We start from the raw sequence: 27,440 nt of genomic DNA on the forward strand, positions 1-27,440 counted from the left end.
AAAAATGAATGCCCAGATTGTAAATGATGTGGTGGACAGTGTCAGTATCTCAGAGCATGCACAAGCGACACAACACCAGCTCATCCTATTGTAATCCTTTAGTTAAAGTATATTAGTTCATACAGTGACATTTGTAATGAAAAAAAAATATTGATTGCTTGATTATTAGACTGGAGCTACTTAAAAGAACAGCATCAATAATCTGGTATGCTGTAAAAATATTTAATTACTTATGAAGCAAAGAAAACACTACTGAATAATGAATTAACAACTGAATTCAGTTTGGTTTATCCTCCAATTTAAATAAAAGCTAATTTGCTTGAAAAGCAACAAGATGAGGAGGTACAATTTAATGAAGTGTGACAAAAAAGGGGCTACAAGTCAGTTAGCTAATGTACGGCACTGACATTTGATTAACTAAGACTTGACACCCGTCTGGCAGGAGTACATGAAGGAAACACTTAGGTACACTGAGATAGAAAATTAAGGAGACAACAAGTATTCTCCTGTTTTGAATTATATACAGTTAACCTATTATGTATTAATACACTCATAAACTAGCAATTATTACATGACTTGTAGCCTGAGGAAAAAAACACACTAGCATAGAGACACATAAAAACAATGACAGAAAATCAGATGATCATGCAGTTTGCTGAAAACACAATGGATTTCCATGTGACACTTAAATCAGCTGTGTTTTTAACTAAGGCATTCATGGAGTCTGGTAAGCCAAACATGGATTGTTCAGACATACATTCAGTCATACACTCAGCAGAAATTCATACACTTTGCAGTCAGTGCATCCTTTTTTTATACTCTGTTTTATTATAAAAATGACACAGAACACAAACACACATACACAATATAATTATGGTTCCTCTTTAAAACATGCCACTATTTACATCATCTTGTAAATACATGCTGTAGCCTATTAACAAATTTTGCGGGATGCATATGTTAACAATTGTAAAGAAGTACTGTGGATGAACCTGTCAATGTGCCGCTGCTCACCGTTAGATACTTCTGCTGGCGACGTGGATGCAAACGAACGACTGCCTTAACGTGTTTTTTTTTAAAACAAACTACCCCCTTATAAAAATGTCCTGAAAAATCTATGTTGACATTTAAAAGCACTCAGTGTAGACACAAATTTCTATGAGTTAATTTTTTCCAGTTTCTGAAATTCTGAGAAAATATTTTAATGTGTTGGCCTCCTAAGATCCTAAGAAAGTGTCATCCATTTTCTAAAGCTTTTTTTTTTTTTGTATTTTTGGTTCCTGCAAGAAATGACAATTTTAATCCTACATGTGTCTACACTTAACTTAAAGAAACCAATATGGGGACAGTCATGATTCTAGTTAAGAGCAGCTGCTACAGGAAAGAGATCAGGTCATTGGTCAATTCAGTGGAATTTAAATGTCAGCATTTTAAATGTTCTATCTTCAGTCATTCCATTATAATAACCAGTTCTTTGTGTCCTTTTTTGCCTCCAAGCCGCTAGACATTACACTAATAATTTGCCTACAAGTTTCAACATCACCATATTGCAGCACTTTGTCTCCAGGATCAAAAAGCTTGTGTCCCGACCGAGTGATTCAAACAAGACAAAATACTGCGAGGCATGATACATGCTCTATTCTGCAGCTCTATTTGGTTCAAGCAGATGGTCCAGGATGTGTGTATTGTATATGTTTGATGATACAGTTGCTATGTTTAGATTCTACAAACCTCATTAATACTTCCTTTTAAAAATCAAAGCTACATCTTACACTTCAAATTCAATAATCTATAAAAACATTTTGTCTTTGACAGAAATCCTCATGTTGTTTCAGCAGAAACTACAGAAATATTGAAGTGAATTACAGTAGAACTACAACAACAGCCAAAGACATGGAATCGTTTTAATGAATGTCAAAACATAATGACCAAAAATGGCACTGTCTTTTACTAAACAACAGAAATCAAAGAAGCATAGTCAGTACTGTTTTCAGCATCATTGGTAATCCTTTTTAGTGCCTTACTTCTACAGTGGATAAGTAAGGTTTTACATCCAGGTGGTCAACATAGCTCAAGCCAGATTTCAAATGGCACATTCACAGTGTCCCTGACACATTTTGAATAATATTAAACCACTTTAAAATAAACAATAAAACCTGCACTACTTCTCAAAGTGTCATATCAGGAAGGCACCCTTGTATTCCTGTCTTACATTACACCTGTCTGAAGACACAGAAATGTGGGTTGAAGCTAAATGCATAGATGGGCCTTCGTGGCAACACAAAACAAGCAACTTAAGTCAGACAACTGCATCATCCCTGCCATATGGTTCTGCTGCACTGTTTGCACCTCCATCACATATGTGAGCTGATAAAATCAAGAAAAATGTCATACATATTCCAGAATTAATTGTTGCATTCATTGATCTCAACCTGATTCATCTGCACTTGAATCTCTTTGCATTGATAGACTTAAGACAAACTTTATGCAGGAAATAACCCCAAATTACAGTACTTTCTATTGCAAGTTAAAGCACAGTTATTAGCAAGATACAATACTGGGCGTGGTGCACGCAGAGCAGTGGGGAGGTAAGTAAAGCATGCTCTATAAACTAAACTAAAGCCTTTTTTTTTTAACATATCCAGCATTGTCTTCACCAATACTTTCATTCAGTGTCAGCACCCTAAGAATGAGATTCTTCAAATGAAGGAAGGACTAAAAGTCGATCATTCATTAACCAGTCACCCGGTAACTCAACACCATTCTTCTCAGCATACATTAATGTGGGAAATGTGATACTCAAAAAGAGTTTCAGATATTCTACAATGTCTTTTTTTATATATTTTTTTTGAGCAGGACTTTTGACAAATAGTCATGTGTTAAGTCATGAAATTCATGCAAAGTAGGGATGAAGATTGGATTTCTGAGTTAGTGCATTAGCTGGTAGGTGAGGCGTGTTACTTCTTTGCAGCCAAGGCTGCCAGCTGGCCATCAATTTCCTCCTCTGGCTGCAATGGGTGCCACTGGGCAATGGGACGGCGTGGATTAGCCAGCATGTCAGACCAGTGCTTCAGACCTAAGCCAGTAGCCTTGCTGCCCACGAAGATTTTTCCAATGGCATCATTCTTACCTATCTTGTCATAATCAAACACTGTGACTGCCACCAAGATTTTCTGAGAAGGCAGCGAGAGAAAATTTATTCAATTATCTGTTTTCTGGACATTTCATCATTCAAACTGTAGTGGAGATTCATTCATGAGATATTATAACATATCAGTGAAGTCCAGAAGGTGTTGTATGACTTGGACTGTACCTGCATCTGTTCCAGGGGGATTTCAAAGCTGAAGGATTCATTGTAATATGGGTTTAAGGTGTTCTTCTTCACTGTAGTCTTCTTTTTCTTCAGACGCTTACCACCCTGGAGCAGCTGGATCTTTACATAAGGATCTGGAAAAAACATGAATATGATGAACAAAAGAGACAAACTTATTCTGTCAATGACACAACCTTTGGTGTTTTTTAATTTGTTTTTTGTTTGTATTTTAAATGGATTTTCTTTGAATTTTCTCCTTGAATTGAATTTTCTTGCATGTGCCTAGAAAATTCACAAAGGAAGAGAGTATTATGTGTTTTTTTTTTTCTACCAGATAAACCACAGGCATCCATCTTCTTCAGATTCTTTGCCTCCAGGATGCAGACAGTGAGTTTTCCAGCAGTGGGGACATAACGAAGGGAGATGCAGATATCTCCAAGTTTCTCAGGCTGAGCAGTAAGAGACACAGAAATCAGAAATGACAAGCACACATATTCATCAGACGTTCATAAATTGCATTTTCTGTGATGGGTGGGTGCAAAACATAGCTGTTATTTGTCAGGATTTATACTCTTAGACTGAAACTGAGGGGAGGTTTTTTGTTGCTGCATCAGTGACATTATTTGGAATAAAACCCCTCTATCTGGATTTATGATCGCTCTGAGCTTTTAGGCTTTGAAAATCCACATTGATGACTGTGGGCAGGGATAACCTTGAAAAAGACACTGGAAAAGACTACAGATAGTAGCAGGATATGCACGTAATCAGTTCTGATAAATTAAAAAAAAGTGAGATAGTTTCCTTAATTATTCAAGCAAACTATCTCAGCATCATTGTTCACAGGTATAGAAATGCAAGGAGAGAAATTTGTTGCTCCACTGACATAAATACAATTTTTGGTTTCTATATGTGCCTTAATGTTTGTGCACTGTTATGAAATTCCATCTTTAAGTAATGCAAACTAATCAATGAGCTGAATTATTTTTGAATATTAAAGATGGGATAATCAACCAGTGCCATAAAAAATCTTGCTGACTTCTCCAACCGAGTCAACAACAATCCCCTCAGTCCTACTGAGGTCTGATGCAAACTGTAGTTTTCAAGTGAAATTAAATGCAAATAAATAAAGAGGGAGAATTTTTTGTGAACTACTTTTAACTGTGTTTAAACCTGAATTGATACACAGTTAGTGCTCAAATAAGTATCCACGGCAGCAGCATGAAAGACTAACGAGAAACAAACTATAGTGGAACCATTCATCATAATGAAGGAACATGTAAGCCGGTGCAATGGTGCAGCTCAATGTGTTCTTAATTGATTCTTGGTCAACAATGGAGCATTGTGGTTCAGAAAAATAAGATATAATTGATCTCTGTCTAGACAGACAATACTTGATAGTAGCATCAATTCATAATTGGTTTTGGGCTTTTTCTTAGTGTTGGTTGACACCCAGAAAGTATAGGATATCAATGGTCTGTTCTTTAAAAAGCACAGAATGAATCAGTTCAATAAGCACCTCCTCTTGATCAGCACTCTCGAGATCCCGCCACTCCTCAATAGGCCGTCCAAGGTCAATGGTGTTCATGGGCAGCTTTACCTCTCCAATAACATCATGTTTAGAAAATCGGTCATAGTCATAAACAGACATCACCAAGGTCTTTCCACCAAGCTCCTCATAGGGTACCTGACCAAGAAACACAATGTCACTTATAGATTGAAAAAACCTCATTAAATGATACAAATACTTACTTACAAATGTATAGTGTTTAGCACCTGCTATACAGAAAACAGTCAATAATGACTAAAAATGTTAAATTACAAATTATCAGAGAAAATAATCTGAGAAACCAGACAAATAATAGGCCCTAAAAGCACTAAATGAAATGCACGGTTATTTTCTCAAATGCAATCATCCTACAAACATATTAGGAAAAATAGGTTATTACACTCCAATCCACTGAAATTTATGAGAAAATGAAGATGAGGACTACTCTTACACCTCTACTATAACCTGCATAGGCACACATGAAACAAAAAACAAACAAACATCTTCTGTTTTAAAAAGAAAGAAAATATCTGGAATAAATTTTGATGGAGAAACAATAAATCTGACAGTGAAATTCTCATGGGAGGCATCTGGAGATGGCAATAAAGGGCAGCCTGTACAATAAGACATTTTTTTCTGCTGCAGTTTTAAAATTTTGCAGACTGGTATCGCCTGCAGCTTGACCCAGAGAGACTTGCAAAGTCTCAGCGGGGCTTATTAGCTAGGAGCAGCTAAGAGCAGCATGTAGGCTGCATAGGCCAGTGGGTACACACACAGAGCCAGACAAACCTGACATACTGTCAGTTTCATACATAAAAGTCTGAGATAATTATTTGTGTTATTTTAAAAAACAACTTGCTCAAATAAGATGTGTTTCTTTTTTTTTTACAGCTGCATGTTTTCATATAAGAACAAGACTCACCTTGAAAACAAATGTCTCATTGAAGACAGGGTTCAGTGTTTTTTTGTGCACTTTGGTGTCAAACTTCTTCTTCTTGTCAGGGAAGAGCACGACTTTAACATAAGGGTCCGAGGTTCCGCCCGAGTCCATGGACATGAGATCTGCAGCTTGAAGGATACCAACTGTCAGCTGTGTGGAGAAAATGAGGGTGTATGTAAGCAACAGGAGCAGTGAAAACAGAATTTTATCAGGCAAAAATGCAACTTTTTTTGTGAGGGTCACTGCCTCAGACTGGTTATATAAGCCTCGCAATCCATCACCACAAGCGTCTCAGCTGACTGGAGACAAACTGAATGTCAGAAGCTTTTCCTCAGTGTCATCCAATTGTCACAGTGTGGTAACTTCTAAAAAAGTATTACACTGTGCGCAAGAAAATACAGATTTTAGCTGTCTATATTTTACAGATACATTTAAAGTACAGCCATTTCACCCTCTGCTGTGTTTCATATCTAGTGAATTATTGGCATTTTGATTGAGCACATGAAGGTTTGCTCATATGCTGCTGAGTAATCAGTTAAGTTGCTGGAAGTACCAAAGTTAGATAAATGTCTTTTCATTTACCTCAAGCTACTATAACAAGTTACCCTTTTAAGGTTTAGCCTCTTTTGTCTTTTCAGCCCTAAAAATAACTGTGGTCTTACTGACAATGTTCATCTTCTGCATACTCCTGTTCAGGTTTTGTATAGTATGTAAATGTAAACCTTGAGTAAAATCAACTTACCTGTCCTGTTTTGTTGCTATTAAAATTGTGAAGTTTATATTTGGTGTTTGTTCATATATCATTCAAAGCCTGTTAGGGAACACTCTATTCCTCAAAATGTCATGGAAAATTACTCTTTTTCTGGCTGCTGACAGTAATTTCTGATTTATGGAGTAATAAAAAACAGCCATCCAATATCCCCTTTGTAAAAACTTTTGACTTTAATACGTCAAAAGAATGAAAGAAGAATTCCGAGTCTCATTGATCTCACTCTTACCAATGTTCAGATATCTGTTCCAGAAAAGTTTTCAAAACTGGCAATGATGCCTAATTTGCATAATTGAATGTGAAATTTCAGAAGACTTTACAAAAAATAAATAATTACAAATATCTGATTAATGTCTTGATGGATCCTGGTAAGGAAATCCCAAAAAGTTGATACCGCTCATGGGTGGTGTGGGAGAAATGCGACTGAAGAAGTGACCTGGATGAGGGAAAAAATGTTTCTCGCACTAAAAACACTGTGTCCAGACGAACAGTTTCAGCTTTGATTAATGTAAGTAATGAACTAGAGAAATCTTACGGTATTATCTTTCAATTAAAATGTTTGCTTTAGTGTTTTGGCACCTTTAGAGTCCCCTATTATGAGCTGGATTACTCAGCACAGTGGCATTATGTGGTATTATTGTTACTATGAATCTCCCAGGTAAAGAAAATGTTTCATTCATGACACCCATGAAAGAAAAAGCTTGTTTTTTCTTTGCACTTTGGGGTAAATAAACAAGAAAAAGCATTAATTTGATTACTATAACTTTACATTTTTTTATTATCTTTGCACAGAACCAAGCTACAAAACCGAGTTCCATACTGAAGATGACATTAATTGGGTCATCTAACTCTTTAATTTAAACATGTCTTTAAACACTGAAAAAAATCAAATGGATAATTTAAATATAGCAGAAAACATGAAACATTCCCTCCAAAATTGTTAATTATTTCTAGAGCTTTTTTGTAGTTCACAAAATGTGATAACCACAGACCTTTGTATTCTCAAAGTCATAATCTATAGAGTATTGCAGCTTCCCCAGTTTCTCCTGCTCTTTCTCCTCTTCCTCTTTCTCTTCCTCTGTCAGTCCAGTCTCTCCCTCATCATCATCGTCATCCTGATGTTTCTGCAGTGTAAAGGTAACAAAACAAAAAGCTATGTTAAAGCTAAGAGTACAGAAAGTCAGGATACAGGGTTCCCCATAACAGCCAGCATGCCACAGACACTGGAGCTCCAGGAGTTTTTATGTGGGAGATACATGTTTTGGTTACTGCTTACCTGCACAGCACCTGATGATAAAAACCAGGAATTTATCATTTACAAGGACATAGTTGCCTGTAATCAGTATCCCTACTTTTTTAAAGAAACTGTAGAAATGATTGTCTCAGTGTTTGTGGATCAGTGGGCAAGTCCTTAAATCTGACATGCTTCAGCAGTACAGTGACAGCCAGAGTCAGTGGAGGCATTGCATGCTAGTTCCACTAAGAGGGGTAATAAATGCCACATCCTAATAGTGAAATTGAAAATAAGAATAATTTCTCCTTGTTAAAGGCTTTAGATCTTAACAAATGAGCGAGGAGACATAGGTTTGGATAGACCCCTAAGGAACTAGCTCACAACAGCAAGAACAAATGCATATTAATCAATAAAAAATATGACATAATATTCAGGGCAAGGGGAAGTATCTTATTTTATAGGTTTTATTTTTAAGACTTCAAATTTGTTAATCTGCATCTCTTTAAATTAAGGTGGCAAAATAAATGCTTCTTCTTTCACCTCACCATTATTACAAAACTAAATCACGATTAAAGGGCACAGCCAGCTATTTGAATTTTTTTTAGAGCCTTACTGCTTCAAGATGATTGTTCTTATTAAGTAACTTAAGTGATCTTGACTTCGTAATCTTTTCTTTGGGTCATCCAGTGTCGTCACATCCTACCTCCTCCTTGAGTATTACCATCAAAACGAAGAGATTTGCAAATATTTGGCTCACCATGCAGTTTTATCATCACCGTTTCCATGTCTCCCAAACAACCAGCCATGCCCTTTATCACATGCACAGATTAATAGTGTTAACAGTCTTGCATATCATATTTTAATCCAATACTTTCCATATTGGTGTGATTTACAGTAACATTGTCCTAAGAACAATGTGTTAGATGGTTAGACTCTCCTCTCTGGGGTTTATGGAGCACATCATAGCTTTCCATTGTTACATTCTCAAGCTATCATACCAAAAAACTACAAAATAATGGGGAGGAAATAAAAAAAGAAAGAAAAAATAGCAAAGGAAGCTACAACTTTCATTCCATGAAACCCCCCTCCGCCCTGGGGGCCAGAGAGCATCGACATGAGCTATCCACCTACCGTAGAGCAGGAGTCCACCACAGTCAAGAAACACGAGGCACACACAAGACAGACACAAAGCGGAAAAGGAGGAGAGCAGAGAGAGGAAGAGATTCAACTCACAAGACACCAAACACACTTCAAAAAGAGAGGCAATCAACACCACCACCACCACCACAATCATGATGAGAAATGACACGCTTGTTTTAGGCTCAGGGCGATAATTTCACATTGTGGACACAAGCAGTTGATTGCTTTAATTAACTGTCAGTGGAGCACAGGGCAGTCTATGTTAATATAAGCTGTTTAGCCCATCGAATTAAGAATTTATCCTTCACTTTATTGCACTTTGATTCACAACTTCCTGATCTTTCTGCCAGCCTCATCCTTTCATTGATTACCTTTTAATACGATAAGCTTTGTTTTGTAAGTTGACGAAACATTCTCTGCTCATTATTCTTTGCCACATTGCAATAAAGTGTGCCGTTTTTCACCATGGAGCACAATGGAATACGTCACACGTTTAAACAACCACAACAACAACAACAACACATATTGAGGGGAAGAGAGCTCTCCTTGTGTCCTCTACAGCCTGGGCTAAAAAAGCTGCTGGTAAAAGATCAGATTTAGTTAGCAACATTGTTCAAATCTGGGCAATAACTATTATAATAAATAATAACAACTTGAATAATTAATTATTGTTGACAAGAAGCGATAAAATGTCACCAAAAGCATCTTGTTACCCTGACTTTTTAGCATGTAGGAAGCACGAGGCATCATACCTCGCCACCTTGCATGTTCTTCATGTTGAAGCCATCCTTTCCCTTCTTTCCTTTCTTGTTCTTCTTCTTCTTGCAGCAACATTTTTTGATTATGCAGAAACAGCAGGTGAGGATTAGCAATGCTGCCACTACAGCAATGGCAATCAAAGCCCACGGAGGCACTGTTGATTTCAAAATAAATGAGGAAAAGTTGGGTTTGAATGGAACTTTGGTGTTTGCCAAATGTTAATGTTTTGTAATGCTTGGAATGATGTAAAAAGCTCTGCAGCATTACTTACATGGGATTTTATCAATTTCATTCAAGAATTTGCTCTTGATCTCCTCAAACATGTCATTCTTACTGATCTCTGTATTGTTCGAGCCAGACGTTTCTGGTGCTGAGGTGGACATGGCAGCTGAGGTGGGAGCCATGGTCATGGTGGGGGCGCTGGTGGGCTCGGCCGCTGCCATGGCCTGTGGCCGTCTGAACAAGTTGAACTTCATTGTCAAAGACTAGGCACAGTGTCCCTGAAACACAAAGAGATCGGATATGAAGCAACAAAAATTGCTTGTAGTCGGATCATGGAAGATTTGTCAAAGAAAGTGAAAAATGTTGAATGTTGAATTAGAATAAACTCAGGCTAACAGCGAGGAAGTCATAATGGAACGTCAATCAAATTTAGCCATCTGCACCAACAACAGAGGCAAAAAATTGAAGTAACTTCTTAAGACTGGTGGTAAATACATTAGTTTACCTATTCACCAGCAACCAACAATGTCCACTAGGAGTCAACCCTCACCTTCAAGGTGAAATGCAACAGTGATTAACTTCATATATGGACAAGGCTTAAAGGTTATTATTGTTGAAATGCATTTTTGTGTACAACTTATAGCCGAATAATCACTCCAGGCATGGTAGAGTATCTAATAGATTAGCAGATCAGACAGTTAGAAAGACTGCAGTTTCACTTAAAAAAATAAATTAATTTTCCACATATCAGTCAAGACCACTGCAGTTGGTGGCATGATTTTTGGTTCTCCCTGCTAACCATTAACCTAGTTAGTAATCTAAAGCTCCAGAAAGCTGCTAAATTGATTTTGTTCTGACTTGCCTCAGCTTTCCATTCCAATTTTTAATTTTATGTTTGAGTGATGATGACCTTGAGAGCTGCAATAAGCTTTCTCAACTCTGTGAAAGATGGGGAGTGTGAAAACAATGCTTCATCTGGGACTCATCACATTCATCATACAAGCCACAGAAGTTGAAAGCCCTTGATGTTGCTGATGATATGAGAATTTGGCGTGTGTGAAACTGTGACCTGAGATGATTACACCTCCACCTTCAAACACAATGATCTTCCAGACCTAAAGGAGAATCTAAAGAGTTATCCAAAATTAAAGGAGTCCTCAATATGTGTGAGTATCTGTACATGTAAATGGTGGCACAATTGTTAAATGATTTAAGAGAATAATCAATACATAAACAGCATCATTTTGTCAGGTAAGTATGAAGAGAGACATTAAAGATGAATAATTAGCTTATCTTAATTACTTGAACCAGAAGAAAACAGCTGCTAACTCAAAATTAGCAAATGTCAGTTGCTCGTCAAACCACAGAGTATTGTTACTTACAAATATGTGTGATGAGTGAGCTTTAGAGGTCCTTAAGATAGACCTTATTATACGTGACAGAACCATATCTGAGCTTCTATTTTTCTGGAAAAATACCAGAAACACCTTCCCTGACATGACGAATCACGCTTCTCTGTCTGGCAACCCAATGGGTGAGTCTGGGTTTGATGGTTGCTTGTCCAACTGTATTGTGTCAAGTATAAAGTTTGGTGGAAAGGGAATTATGGATGAAGAACTTTACTGGCCTGCACAGAGCCTTGATCTCAACTCAATAAAATACCACTGAGATGAATTAGAGTTCAGATTTTGAGCCTTCTTGTCCAATGTCAGTGTCTGATCTCACAAATACACTTCTGGAATAATGGGCAAAAATTCCCACAAAAATCAGACTCGTAAAACTTGTGTAAAGCTTTCTCAGAAGAGTTTAAGCTGTTCTAGCTGCAAATGTCGGGCCAGCATCACACAACCCTATGGATGAAGAATGTATGCCACTCAAGTTCAGTCATTTGAAGGTAAATGACTGAATACTTTTGGTAATAGGGGTTTTCTTCTACCAACCAACTAATCTGTATTTATTTTTATTATTTATAACCGACTAATCAATGTTTTGAAGTGATCAGACCAATAAATAGTTGAAGGTTCCACCTTAAGAGTTCAAATGTTTTAAGATCAATCTTAAAATAGATTCTGAAATTTTATAGCCTGAAGTTTAATGTGTTAGAGGTAGCTGGAGATCTAAGCTGTGACGTTAAACAACATAAGAAGGCAGTCATCTAAATCAGTTTCACCTCCCAACACACTCTAATAAAATGAGTGTCTTCTCAGAGGGCCCTCTTTTAACAGATGACAACTCCAATTTAACTCTCAGCCCCAAGTGAGCATCATGTTATGTATTCTCTGTTTGCTCTTTGCATGACTGCTGGTGGCAGCAACAACACCAACATTTACTGCTGAGCACAAATGTCAATGCTCTGGTCTAATTGAGCCTTGCTGTTTGTCAAACTGCTGCAGATAGCTAGATGAATTTGAAAACACCTGCTTAGTTTTAATTAACTATGAATAACTGTATTATAGTGCTGGGACAGGATTGTTTCCTATTGCATTTAGTCATTTATTTGATTACTATGCATATCTCAGGAGCATAATGGTTTAAATTATGTCAGTAAGGCTACTTATTTACCGCAGTGTGATATATTTCTAGGAGCTGCTACTCTGACTGATATGTTTTTTTTAAAACTAAATAATATGATTTGGATGCTGCCTTTACTCTTTCATGAGCCCCACAAACTCAGCGTAGTGCTTAAGAATAACTGGCAGCTTGACATCCTTTTATTTGTTTTGTCACTCTGCAAATGTTTCCATGTTTATTTGTTTTTCACTCAAGTGTAAAGAATTCAAAAAAGTAAAGCAATTTAAGAGAAAAGGTCATGGAATTAAGATGTGTTTAGCAACTAAGGAAAATGTAACATAATTTACATACATTTTTTAATTCCTAAGCACATTAGGTATAATGTTTTATATCCATGCTATGGCTGTAAGACAAGTATAGAATTAGTACTGGCAACTAAGTTTGCTAGCTTGCCACCTTTTTTTCAGTTGATCTACTGTGATCTGCACGAGTTTCTTACTATAAAAAAATGTAATTAAAAAAAATGTACTTTTTATTGTGCAACCTTTAAAGTACAATACTATCAGCTGTTTGCTTGTTATTACACTGTTATTTTACTGTGTTTCTATTGTAATTATCATCAATTTTTTATTACTGTAAAATTTACATACATGTCCTCCTCATATAACGTGAATCCAGTTTATTGTCTTTCTTGAACGATACGGCAGCTCTCCACAATTCTTTGCAACACCTCGTTAGAGAAATGCTTGCAGAAAGAAGAGGTCTGGTCAAACTATGATTAATTGCTTCAGGAGTCTAAGCCGTTGTGGCTCATTGCTATTTGTTCTCAGCTATGCAAATAGTAGATGCACATACAGAACTATCATAGTCTAAAAACACTAAATAAATGCACAGTAGCTTGATGTTAATGTTTTTTTCTATAGATATCAGCATTTACAGTATTCAACTGTATCCACAAAAGTTCCTCCAGTCATACAGAGATTTGCTACAGTGAGTTTATGTGTCATTATCGAAGGAAGTGGTATGCAGCTAAGGATATCAGTACCTCAAAGTAAAAGTGAACTGTCAGAATATGCCAAACATAATGATGATATAAGCCAATCGTAATTGATTTTCAGCCCACAGATCGATAAGTATTGCATTTCAACATTTGCATTTTAGCACAGACTTTCTATTGCTGTAAGGTAGACTGTGCACTGTTCACATACAGCGGTGGTCTATGTGCTGTGGGCAAGCACATCATTGTTGCTAAGCAATACTGATAACGTCTATAGCTGAAGTGACCAACCAATCAAATAACCAGTTGGCTCAAGGCCAGTGTCAAGTCACTGCCCAAGTGGTGGGCATGACATGATATGAATGCAGACTGCTCCCACTGAGCTGAAATGTATAATGGTTATGAATAAAGTTTTTGCTCCAGCAAAGGTTCTTCAAAAACATTATATTCATCGCCTGCCCGTATCTTTCATTTGTCTCTCTAAACCCATCCTCACCCCTAAAATGAAGCACATCTGAGACTGCAATGTTAAAAAAAAATCCTAACATTAAGTCAAATATGATTTTCTCCACTACCCGAACTTCCCTAAGTTAATAATTCTGTCTCCACTGAGAAGAGCAGTGATGAGAGAAGTGGCTGAATGGAAATAGAATACAATATGCCCATACCTTCCCCTCTTATTTTAGCCTACCTTCTACCTCTGTGCCATTAGCACTCAGTCCTTATCTCCCTTGGATTTCGGCAGCTCACCACTGGCCGATATCACTCAGTCACAAAAAAACAGGCTCTGACACATCCTCATTGACAAGTAGAATCAGGTCCGGAGAATACAGTGCAACCATAGCAGTTTGATATGGTTTACCCAGTTTAAAATGCAGAGAAGATTCCTCTAAGATAGCTGTGGTCCAGTTGTGCATCTTAACTCATTTTTAATCTACAAAGATCTTCAAGACAGAACTCACCAGTCAAATGTGGTATTCCCCTCGTGGGGTGGCCCATCCAATCAATAAGTGTTTGGGTTACAGTTCCTCAGAGCTGTGGTAACATAGTCTGATCTCTCCCATAAGCAGAGACTGCAGTCTCCTCTCACTTCTCTCCACTGCAGCACTACACCCCTCCTCCTCCCCCTCCTCTTCCTCCTCCTCCTCTGTCCAATGCACACCATCTCCCCCATTTTCCACCCTCCCATCACATATTTCCCTACACCCTCTCTGTCTCTCTCTTCAATGTACTTATGTACGCAACCTCTTTACCTCTTTCTCTCCATCTTTCTCATTCCCCCAGCCTCATTTGTGATGCTGCTCACACAGCTGATTGCAGCATGCCACTCTACGGTCTAGTATTGGAGGGCAGTTGTAAAAGATCAATATGCACAGACTCTAGGGTGAGGTTCATGTTAATAAAGCCACAGCCTGCACAAGTCAGGAATAAAAAGCAAAAGTATGCACTAGGACAGCTGAAAAAGTCTTAAGGCAGTGCAGGTTTTTTATTTGCTTGTTGTTGTTTTTTAAATCAGATCTACACCATGCAATTAAATGGTTGCTAACAACTGATCTCAGAAGTATGATTTAACCCTCTGAATAGACCCCATCTCTGTTAAATCATTCAGAGTGAACAATTGAAACAAAGAGTGATTACTCCTATTTGTCTGGCGTTCACTGATCCCTCAGGAGACTTGTCAGTGATGATTAGAAGTGAGGAGATAACAAAAGCATCTTCTCGAGTTACAATCCAAACAAAACGTATCCCACAGTATTGAGCTAAAACTATTACATAATGAAACGTGCTGTGTGAGCCAGAGACCTACGCAGATGCAGAACTAAACATATGAGGTTCAAAAATTAAACTTTAGGTGCCTGTAGCTCGACCTTGCGTGATAAATGTGTTTCAGATGTTCAACATCCCTAAAGCAGTTACGTTTGTACACGTTTGAACTCTTTGCAATTCTGGCATTTAACATTTTTTTTTCTTGGTTTCGCCTGAAAACTTTTTTCTTTCAGCGCTCTCCTTGGGGAAATACCTTTCTAGATGCTTAAGTTCAGCTGTCATCTGTTAGATGCCTGGCTTGATGTGGCTCCTCTTCCAGTATGTCAGGTTGCAGTGCATTTAGCTGCTTCTACCAGAGGAGGGCAGGAATCTCATATAAAACTGCTGCATCACAGAGCATATTCTTTTTTTTTTTCTTTCTGGGAACTGCAAAGTTATGCCCAGAGACATTTGTCTTCCATGCTTTGCAGGGTCAGTTTTGATCTGCTAAATGCATTTAGCTATGGAAAAAAATGACACAGCGTTCCTCTTTTTAGATAGAATATTAAACTGTGGATAAGTCACCACAGTGTTATGCTTGAATAGGCCTTAATGTTTTCTCCTGCTTTTTTGTGATTTTATCATAATATCAAAAGATTTATCCTTCAAAAGACAATTTTAACATTTTCACTCTAGGAGTGAATTAAAAAATGCGGCATTCATCTAAAAAGCTTAATGCTTTAATTAGAAGTTAATGGATTGGTAGAGTGAAATGGGTGTGCAGTGGGGCCATGGGAGCAGAAATGATCTGGCTTTGAAGAAAATAAGCAGCTAGTGTGAGGTTAGGTGGGTTATATGGCCAATTCATGGATTTGTGTAAGATATTTTAAGATATAGGACATTTAAGTTACTATTGCTTAAGTAGTGATGTCTGCACCTTTTAAGGTTTTTAAGTTAAGCCATTGTAATAAAGGAGATTGTAGTAAATGAACAGACTATTAGATATTATACAATACTATTTTTTCTTTATGATAAAGTATATCTTATGTTATTATCTCATCTTTAATTATTTATTTAAGACACTCTTTTGCCTTGCCCTAGATTGCATGGGGCTCCTTCTTGAAACTGATATGCCCATTGTCCTTCTTTTTTTTCTTACTTGATTTCTGGTTGTTCTCTGGAGTGACCCGATACGGCCTGACACCTCATGGCAGAGCAATTTAACAAAACCAGGAAAAATATGAGTTAGGTGTAGAAACCTCTTCTGAGAAGTCAGTGACTGTTTTGTTTTTTTATTCTTATGACATTTATTTTTAATAAATTATTTATTTTTGATATTAGCAGCATATTAGCATTAGAGCTAGAAATCACAAGATAGCTGAAAAAAAAATCAATGAAACAAAAACAAAATGCTCAATCAATAAAATAATACCAGTCAGTGTAAAAGATTGTGGATGGATTTTTTTAAAAAGCTACCTGTTAAAATCGGTGTTAAAGATTTATTAAAATTGTTACAGTATATTTTTCAGTCAGTGTGACTAGATTGTTGCAAAATTCTCATTCTGCCCTTAACCCCCCCCCCCCCCAAAAACTGTGCTTTTACAGTATGGTTTACTGAAATTCCAACTGCATGGTGGGATACTTAGTTTCTCCCTGGTTCTTGCATTCTTTTATGAGCACCTGTGAATGAATAAACTTTTCCCTCCCTCTCTAGTATTCATCCCCGCTCTACAGTGGATGAGTCAGGCCTGAGCACTGTGCAACATTAGGAGGTCAATAAGAGCAACACAGCTACTATCAAAGCCTCACATAGTAAACATATGCAGAGGGCAGCTGCTGACAACGTGTTCCCCGTGCTGAGTTGTGCTGGGACATTTTTGTTGAGATGACTTATCTCCTCTGAGGCAGCAGAGACGATGTGGAAAAAACTGCACCTCTCCCGGCTCCTGCAGGGAGTGCTGCAATGCAGGGGTGTAATGGAGAAATACGAAGCTAGAAGGCAGATTGTCCAATAGTCAGCTAGCAACTCTCTTCCTCCACTTCCTGCTATCCCTTGTTTCTTGTTTCCTAATTTCTTTCATCTTTTATGCCTGTCGTCATAGCATTTTTCCTTCCAGCCATGTCTCTGTGTACCACTCATACACACATGCATACACTGCATCCTCCTCTCTCTCTCCCTCTCTCTCTCTCTCTCTCTCTCTCTCTCGCTCTCTGTCACACACACACACACACTCGCACACTTAAGCACTCATCATCTTCTGGCCAGTCATTACTGCAGCATAGGCAACAATAAACAGAAAAGACCATATGCTTGTAGTTGGCTCTGTACATCACTTGCAGTGTTTGGGTGTCTCAGAAGTAGCAGTTGGTCAGCATGGGGACAGAGTGTGTGTGTGTGTGTGTGTGTGTGTGTGTGTGTGTGTGTGTGTGTGTGTGTGTGTGTGTGTGTGTGTGTGTACACTCTACACCGAGTAGCTGGAATGATGTCATTCATCTAAGTGAAAGATGGGCAAGCCTTGACTACTCCATCAATGTCAACATGATCAAGTGAAAAAAGATGCTGAAAACTGGGGCACTTTAATGAATTTGTTACAAAAAGTCACTTTATTAATAAAACAAAAGCACTTCTGGGTAAAGTTTAAAGCCAAATAACTAAGCAGGCCAGAAGCTGGACTTGAAATGGGAATGTTGCTATTAGGGTATGCACCATAAATTTAGACCGTCAACACAGCCGTCACAACTCGTGCAGACCCTGTTTATGACAGACATTTTGACTTTGACATATAGCATGAGAACAAGACTAGGTCTAACAATAACTCATTTACATTTTAAGGTCCCCTTGATTCATTCATGTTGATTTTCCTCTGCTTCACATATAGGCAACAAGTGTGATGTAAAATAGTCCAGCTAACACCATGTTCTAACAAGAATAATAAAAGTTTGAGATACACACACACACACAGAGATGTGGAAAACCTGACTATAATGTGATAAAAATTAAGCCCTGTTTGTCCATGCCAATGCTGAACTGAGAATAGATTAGGAAGTGTAAGAGAAAATGAGTGGACTGTGAGTCTCTAGACTTTACTTGTTTATTTACTGATTTTCTTACATATGGCAACCCATATGGAAAAGATATATATAAATCTTATAAAGTTTGTATCTGTCTTGTGTGAAACTTGTATGAAAAGCATACAAGAGTGAAAACAGATATAAGATCCCTTGAAAAATTATATAAATGAAACTTGTATGTTTTGGATACTTCCTAAAACAATATATGAAAGTAATGAGAAAGTGGCCACTTTCATGAGTAAATCATATAAGCCTTATATGATTCACTATATGAAGTAGGCCACATCTTATGCAAGTCTTTTATAAGTTTTTTCTATTTATTTTCCATATGGGAATGCAGGTCATGATAATCAAGCAAAGATGGCACAGACTGTATCAGTGTGTATTTCATCACTCCAGTGAAATCACTTGAGCTGATTTTACAAATTTTGCAGACAGAGCGAACAAGTAGAAGACAGTCTGCAAAATACTTTAACATGTTTTCCCCTTTTTGACTTGAACGTTCAAGTCATAGTATTTATTTGCAATCAAGACATTGCAAACACAATTTGCTGGAAAGCAGCCATCATAAACATTATTAATTACACCTGTGCTTCATATACATCTTTGACATTTGTGGAGGATCTAAGTACTTGGCATTTGCTAGCAGTAGGATAAAATGTGGCACAAACAAAGGCAGATCCACACGTTTCTTGTGGATTTGGGGACACTGACAATGAAGGACTGAAAACAACACAAAAACTGTACCAATTTCTAGAATGGCTGTGTTTTGTTTTTATCTATGAGTACAAAGTTATCAGAACAGCACATTTTCACAGCAGGCATTTTCAGTTCTCATAACTATTAAGATTAATAATAACCGCTTTCTTCAAATGTTCAAACTGTGATAGGGAATTTTTATGATAAAGTGAGGATAAACATTAACAGGACACAGAAACTGATATAGCTGAGATAAATTCAGCCATGACTCATTTTATTATTTTTATTTAATTTTATTTAATTTTATTTAATTTTATTATGATTTCTTTTCTATTGTGGCTTTTAAAAATGTATTGGGAGTCTTTCTGATCACCCACTGGACAACAACTTGTTCAGCAGTGATTAATAAATGTCCACATGTTTATTTTTGCTCTAATGAAAGAAATGTCAGCACAGTAAACTCAGCATGGGAGCAATTAAAACAAATAACGGATGTTGGATATGTGTGGTATAAAGGTGCTGAGTGAGAGGACAGCTAATTGATCTCTGGGAAAAATGTGTGTGTCCTTTGAATTCTTCCCAAAGTGTACGGCAATATGTCTGTGAAGGTTCTTAGTCATCCAGGTCATTGTAGTCTAAGGAGCTTGGAAAAAGAAAAGCGTCTGGACTTCTTTAAGTTTAAAGTTTAAAGAAGTCCAAACGCTTTTCTTTTTCCAAGCTCCTTAGACTACGATGACCCGGATGACTGAGAACCTTCACAGACATACGTGTCCTTTGAATGATTAAACAACAACAGCCAAGCAAAATCAAACTTCAAGTTCGGCTGTCCGGAATAAAAAGAAGGCACATTTTATAATGCAATATATTACCATCCACTTACTAGTGGAAAATAATTCTATTCACATGGGCAAAGCTAACAGAAGCTATTAACCGCAAAGCATCTTTCCACTAAATTTCCCCTGTGTGCATCCATGTATATTAGCTTACAGGCAAACTACTGCAACTATTACGCCCACAGACTATTTCTCTGTGATGGAAAGTTATTGGGGGATAAAAGAAAAATGATAGACAAAAAAAGGATTGCAGAGCTTCAGTTGGGGGGTAATCTGTAAAGCCTTGTTATGGAAGTTTGTCTAGTAAACATTTCAGTAATATACTTTTTTTTTTTTAGTTCTTTTGAGTTCCTTTCTTTTGTTTTGATGCTGTCCACTGTGAGTAGATAATGCATTATGATTGGAATTCTGACTGAAAATACTTTTACAGACAGTAATATGGTTAAGGTCAGTAAAGGTGTCAATAAACCCACTATCTCCATTTTTTTCAAAGAAAAATAAAGATATGTTTTACCTGAACTTTAAGCATATATTGAACTGTAAATATGAAGAAATAAAACAAATAAAAAACCACTCTGTGACAATATAAAAGGGGTCACTGAAAAACCTTTTCACATTTACTTTGAACATAATCACCAGAGTCTGCAGCATTTCTTTTCTTAACTTTCTGCAACTTTTTCTCTTGTTTCACCACTTTTACAGCATTGTTACAGCTGCAACAAGAAGCTGTTTTTAGTTCAAAAGTAAGAATATAAATAAATAGTGGAAAAACTGGTGGTGACAAATGCTATGTGGCAAATGATAAAGAATGCCCCAGTAAAGATCTAAATTAAATTATCTAAATTTAACATCTCTCCATTATACCCAGTGGGGGACAATAAATAGAAGATTTAAAGTACCGAGTATTACTGTGTCTAAACTTAATGTCCTGGTTATAATGAAATGTAATCATTTGTAAGTTTAAGCCATTTGAAGAAAATATAGAGTATTTTCTTTAAAGAAGTTAGAAAACAAGAAAGCTACATGATACAGATTGCAAAGTGGAATTTAATTGGTTTCAGGAACATATTTCAACTCGGTTGATAGGTTTATATAGAAGTTAGTTTTTATATATCAGATAAGTCAGATGGATGGTGTTTCTACTGTTTATAGTTTTTTTTTCTTTGATGATATTCTGGAAATTTTATAAAGCTCATAGCAGCAAGTTTTGCACTCAATCGCTTGCTTATTTGTTTGTTTTTTCATTCAAAAAATTGTCTCACACCTAAAAGTGATAACATCGCAACACTCTTCTTTGTGCAAGCCAATAAAAAACTGGTATTAATCAAGTATAGTACAAATATTGACAAAGTGGTCATAATCTGTAGCCTTGCTGGCCATATTCTCTGGTCTGTGTTTTAGATCATTTTCAACACATCTGTCTTTATCTGCTTTTTGGGGAATTTTAAGTCAGGTACAGCTAACAACATAATACCAGATCACAGCTGAGCCGCCCTCCAGCTGGTCCAGTGTGAAACCAACCACAGAGGGCCTTCGTGTAATCTTGTGGAGAAATTAAAATCATAGTTGAATGTTTTCTGTTGGTGTGGTCGCCCTTATTTCATTGTGTTAAAGAAAACAATGAAGGAAACTGTTACAGGAAAAGTTTGTATTAGCATCTACATTGTAAACATTTTCTAAACTCAACTGGGTCATTTTGGTGTCTTTAACTAGAACAAATATTGAGTGAAAACAGAAAGTCAAAAATAAAAGTCCATGAACATGGTTGAATACAAGACAGGACTGTGTGTTTTAGATGGAAGTCCGGCCCATCTAAGACTGGATCTGTAAGTTCTCATTGCTTAAGTGCCATGAATGCACAAAGATTCAGTGTGTACATAAAGAAAACTGAGACCATCATCACAACTATCAAGAACACAATCTGTAGCTCCAATTGTTTGTGATTTGAGATTGTTTAAGCTTGATCAACTGCTGCACTTTACACTTGTACATATAGGTTGTGAGTAGATAGGATGAGGGGCGCGCCATTTAGAGAAAAGAGAGAGAATACACGACCCCACCAGTGAAGGATGAGTTGTCCAAATGCATAGATCTGGGACAACAAGACAAATCAGTGCTGAGTAAAGAGAAGCCAGGAGGAGCACTAGTTCAGTAAGCAGCTAATTATATGATGCATCTGACTTTCTACATTTCCTCTAGCCTCAAAGCCATTTTACATCAGATTTCATTGTAGACTCTCACTAATTAAACAAAGAGCAATAATTTGCCTACTTATTCTTCCTCAAAAACATACATAACATAGCTTCCATGTTTGCAGGAAGATGTTTACAGGATATATAAGTCTAAAATCTAAAAGATCTGAAAATCTTTAAAGACCATCATATATCAATCTTAACATCCCTCATTTTCTGCTCCAAAAATATCCAGATCTGTCAAGGGTTTGAGGCTGAGAGAGGATAAGACAAACTGGCATCATTAAAAAAAACATTCTCATCAGCAAATCCTCACAAACAGGTCTTCACTCTGCCTCAATATGTCAAAAGACATGAGGATCATTTTTATTGTTCTGTTTTTTCGCATGATCAGATATTTGGTGTAACAGATGTAGTAGAGGTAATGCTCCAGCAATGCTCCAGAGTTTTGCATCTGGCCAGTGTAAGACTGAATGACCAGCAGACTATAGTAAATGCAGTAAAAATATTAAATATTTTGTATGACAAAAGGATGCCCTGCTGTGAGCTACGTTTTTGCATTCCTTGCAGTATTCTATATTGTTACTGCAATCTGCATTTGTCTGCATCGATTGGCTTAGCTTGATTTGAGCGCCTAAACTGACCACAAGAAGCTTTGATGTATTCTTGACTGTGTTGCCAGCAGACTGAAAGCAGTTCAAGCAAAAGAAGTCAGATTCAGTATTGGTGCTGTGTATTGACACACAGAACAGATCCTTACAGACCAGTCATTCGCCTATTATCCCTGAGCAGTTATCTGTTAAACTGATGGAATTCAACTGGAAATATACTGCAGCACCAGCAAAGACACCGATTCAGCAACTTTCACAGGGAAACTATCAACAACATCTGGAAAACATTCCTCTTAACTTAAATGCTGTCAAAATGCTGCCTATCAACATGAAAAAAATCATCAAATGTCATGCTGTGACATGGCACTCTTTATATTCACTGTAGCAGTAAATGGTCCATGTGCATTCTACACATACACACACACACACACACACACACACACACACACACACACACACAAACGTCGCCATCTGTAAATGAAAAACATCATTCTGAGTGTGCTTCATGTACACTGATGCACCTGACAGGCTGTGAATGAGGATATAGGTTGACAGGAGGGGGATTATAGACTGCAGAACAGCCTCCCATTTCATGAACCATCAAGCAGCAGAAGTGCCCCAGGCATGCAAACCTGGAAATGTAATGTGGAAACTCAGACTATCAGGAGCTGAGTACAAACAACTGTCTATAATCAGGAATACAACATTAGTGATATTCTGGCTTAGTTAATTTCACTGTTACTCAGTCATTAGGTTGCTATGGCATGCAGCGAAATATGGTTTGTTTGGTTTATTTGATTATAGACCAGTAGGGTCATTCGAATAAAAAAAAAAAAAAATGAATTAAAAAATTTAAAACCACATTATTTTAATATTTTAATAAATTTATTTAAGGATATTGTAATTCCCCTACAACCTCCCACTCACTGTATGATAATTGTAATTCCGTCTGGAGTTGCATCTTTTAAAGAGTACTCCTAATTAAGAGATAAGGCAGAAATATAGAAGCATGTTTTAAGATCCCATAGCCTTTCTCTAATGGAGCTCCAGTTAGGATACAGAAATAATAAGATCATGTTAAACTATTCTAAAATATTTTTTTTCTGTTCCAGTTATAGTCAGACAGGCAATATTTTTTTAATGCTGCAGCTTTTTAATTATTTTTTTCTTTCATGTTCTGTATTATTAGCATATATAATAAAAACATTTAAAAATGAATAAAGCATGAAGCAATTTTCAAAACCATTTACCAACCTGTAGAAAATTTCTATTTTATTTGGACTATTAATGCTGCTCCTTAACTGAGTCTGGTTGATAAGTTTCCATTGGTACTGACCTGCTCTTGGAGTGCTTCATATCACACTTTGATTTGAGGCTATTTGGCCTGAAAAGCACTTAATGTGGTGGAGGAAGAGTGGAAATGGGCCAATAAACCTATGTTAAGAGCAGCTGAGAACTTAATGCTAACATCAGCATACTGACATGAAAAAAGTAATGGCATTACTTTTAGCCATCATACATTTTTATTGGAAATCACTGAGTCTAAAAACTGCAAAGACAAAATTTATCTGAAATGTTCATAATTATATTGTTAGCATCCCATTTGCTGTTAGCATTAAAAAGTGGGACAAAGCCTCAAAGGAAACCATCAGTATGACAGTGGTAGATAATATTTGGTAGATTTGCAGTAATTAGTCACAAACTAAATTTTGGACAGTGTAGATCTTTTTCTCATGATGGTGCCAACTTGAATGCCATAGTAATCCAATAACCGAGGACAAACATTTCATACTAATCTGCAAAGTTGGAGCCCATGTGATACTCTGGGAAAAATTAAAAGAATTACTTGCATTGTTGTGATACATGTTATTGGGAACAACAAATGCCAGTGGGCTACCTCATTTTGTGTGAAATTATGATAAATTCTGTAAGACTGATTTGATATTCAAACAAAAAAAAAGATCAAAACACTGTGACTAGGAAATCACACTGAACACTTAAGCATTTAATAGATACGTTACTTCCGTCAAATTACAGCTGAAAGAACCTTTGTAAAAGAAGCTACATAAATATGTTAAAAGAGGACCCCCCCCAATGAAATGCCATACTGATTTCATCACAACACACCAAGTCCTTGTGTGTCCTCTTTGTATGCAGCTTCTTTGCTACTTCAGCAACAAAAACTGTGCAGTGCAAAACAATACAAACTGTTATTATCCTGTTCTTCTCATAGTCCAAAGATCCTTTAGACATTTTAGAAATGACTCAACTGATGTAGTTGAACCATTTTTTAATGTCTCGTACAACTTTGGAGTCTTGTTGTTAACCTCAAAATCTGTCACTCTTTTTTGATTAGTCACCATAGCAACTTGATCTGGACCATCTTAAAAGTACTACAGATGAGATGTATAAAAGATACGAGAAAGCAAACAAATCAACATTTAGTAATTTGTGATTTAAAATACTAAAAGAAGAACTCTAGACTCTGTTAGGCCAGACACCCAGTTTACATGCACAGTACTGATATATATCCATCCATGATATGTTAAGATAGAGCTTCTAACTGGCATAGCTGATAGTTGACTCGTAAATGAAATCATTGACCATCTTCCAGTTTTTATAGTTTATGATAAGAACTGTACAATTAATAAACTGAACAGAAAGAAAAAACAATGCAGGTGTGTAAGAGATAAATGTCTAAATGCTTTTAAAACGATGAAATGACATAGAGCTGGGGGGAAATAAGATGAGAATAGAAAAAAATGACATGTGATGTCAGTGGTGCATATAAATGTAGTGTCCATGGATAACAAAGGGTCAACAAAATACACCTGAAAAGAATCATGCAATTTGACTAAAACTGAAATAATGTTATTATGATGTCATTAAAAGCAGAAATATGCATGTGCAGATTTAAATCAATGGAGTTGATATTGAAAGAGTAAATTAAAAACACACTTCTTGGGATAATAAAAGTTACAAGATTTAGTTTTCCAGGTTTATTCAGATTTTGCAATCAGCATTGATGTGTGGCTGTAAAGTCTAAAGTTGCCAAAACTATATGTAATTATATTTTTTATTTTACATGATGTATAAATTCTGTGTAATCAGAAATATATTAAGTGTTGTTATTGAGGTTTCATTAAGGAAACTGAATAAAAAGTAATGGATTATTTTATTGAGAATGCTTAGGATTAAACAAGAGTACATGTCTTCCACTGCTTTTCAGCTATGTACAGTAAATCAGCAAATGTTAATGTGATATTTTGCTTGATTTTGATTCATGTAGCTTTCGGTATACTGTTTACATGTTTTAAAAAAAATCACAAAACAAAAAACAAGACGTTACTCTGTTAAGCATCTATTGCAGCACAACATGCGCCATACGTATGCAGCTGCTAACATATTGCACCTGCACATGCACTGATTCATCTCTGCTAATGCATAAAGAAAATCCTCATTTGGCACACACTCTGAGGAGTGTTCCTGTCATGTACTCATAATATCCCTGGGGAGTAAAGAGACTACGGCATCACCTGACCTGTTCACACCTTTGCATCATAATCAGCCCAGGAACAAATGATGCAAAAGAGAGTATTCCCCCTCTTCTGAGGCAAAACTTCACTCTTTTAATTGATTAGAAACAAAAAAAGAAAACAAAAAAAACACAGATGTTGGAGATGAGATAAGGGGCTTAACATGAAGAATGTGCCTCCTAACTCAACATCCATCAGAGGCTGTAATGCAGAGAGCTTTACCTTCAATCACCTTCAGCCAAGCAAATCTAATCTTTTTTAAAGAAAGGGCTGCAATGGAGTACTTGAATTCACCAATCTAAGTACTAATAAGATGACTCAGATTCATTTGAAACACTGAGCTCTGCAGACTCTATGTGGGCCCTTCACTCTTGCTGGCTCAGCAAATTTGACTTTGCACACACTCCCAGTGTATTTTTTACTGTATAACATTAAACTGAGTACCATCATCCCTATAGAGCATCCACACACTAAAACAAACCAATAAAATAACAGAAACAAAAACAAAACAGTGAGAAAATGAAAAAAATGAAACAAATGAAAATCTGTTACATATAACAATTTAATGTTTGCGCACTAAAAATCAATCATCGCTCACTGTTAATCACTTTATAATCATCTTTGTCATAATCAGCCAATGAAAGTCAATTAATATTTGTTTAACAGTGAAAAAAATTCAGTTCTCAAGTTCTATCTCACTCATACATGCTTTGTTTATTATGTAACATTATACTGCAGCGCTACATGATGCTACGCACCAGTCATTAAGGGACTTACTGGGATGCTTTAGAAGTTCCACTATAGCAGATTTTCTAATACGAGACCCTGCATTAAAAGGAGAAGTGCTAAGACCGTCTGCTCTAATTACCCCTGAGCCATTTATTCTCTCGTTTTCTCTGTGCAGGGCTTTTTTTTCTACATTCATCCAGGATGTGTGTAATGAGGCTAGGTGCCTCTGTGACAACTTGCCACGCAGCAAAAGAACCAGCAACAGAATGCTTGGACATAGAGGAAAAATGCAGCTTACCTTGCAGAGAGATGTGCTTCCTCCTAACCAAGGAGAGCAGAAAACAGGGTCAGATATGCTCTTAAAGAGATGAGAGAAGTCTTAATAGTCTGCCCTTTGACTCATCCCACCCTTGAAAGACATTGCAAAAAAAGAAAAAAAAAGTATTAGCAGGTCCCAGTGTCACCTGGGGGAGGTTTCTATCCTAGAAGACACACATAAACGAGACTCAGTTTGTTGCTAATGCGTGCTCAGATCAGGCAGAGAGGAGAGGATACACTCATTAACATTGTTCTAACACACTGAAATAAGCA

The 27,440-nt window shown here is 36.8% G+C and overlaps 1 protein-coding gene across 4 annotated transcripts; it reads right to left on the reverse strand.

Annotated features, from left to right (window-relative positions):
• Positions 1-363: 363 nt before the first annotated feature.
• LOC116317797 (synaptotagmin-2) lies at positions 364-27,440 on the reverse strand. Of its 4 annotated transcripts, XM_039611982.1 has the most exons (10): positions 27,258-27,440; positions 27,148-27,170; positions 9,973-10,201; positions 9,695-9,855; positions 7,561-7,692; positions 5,782-5,949; positions 4,830-4,997; positions 3,645-3,762; positions 3,314-3,447; positions 364-3,173 (listed from the first exon to the last, which is right to left on the reverse strand). In XM_039611982.1, exons 3-10 carry the CDS (start codon positions 10,175-10,177, stop codon positions 2,958-2,960), a joined length of 1,302 nt encoding a protein of 433 aa, XP_039467916.1. In that variant the 5' UTR covers positions 10,178-10,201; positions 27,148-27,170; positions 27,258-27,440; the 3' UTR covers positions 364-2,957. The 4 variants fall into 4 exon arrangements, with proteins under 4 accessions (XP_039467916.1, XP_039467917.1, XP_039467915.1 ...); XM_039611983.1 differs by having other exon boundaries at positions 7,561-7,683; positions 27,148-27,439; XM_039611981.1 differs by having other exon boundaries at positions 27,148-27,439.

The sequence above is a fragment of the Oreochromis aureus genome, linkage group 5, assembly GCF_013358895.1.
Source record: "Oreochromis aureus strain Israel breed Guangdong linkage group 5, ZZ_aureus, whole genome shotgun sequence".
Lineage (NCBI taxonomy): Eukaryota > Metazoa > Chordata > Actinopteri > Cichliformes > Cichlidae > Oreochromis > Oreochromis aureus.

What these genes read in the sequence shown, in the direction of transcription:
- LOC116317797 (XM_039611982.1), bottom strand. Translation starts at nt 10,177, where the DNA reads ATGAAGTTCAACTTGTTCAGACGGCCACAGGCCATGGCAGCGGCCGAG. An exon ending in TGAAATTGATAAAATCCCAT is followed by an intron (nt 9,856 to 9,972) that starts GTAAGTAATGCT and finishes TGAAATCAACAG; the next exon opens with TGCCTCCGTGGGCTTTGATT. An exon ending in GGATGCCTGTGGTTTATCTG is followed by an intron (nt 3,448 to 3,644) that starts GTAGAAAAAAAA and finishes TGTTTTTTCCAG; the next exon opens with ATCCTTATGTAAAGATCCAG.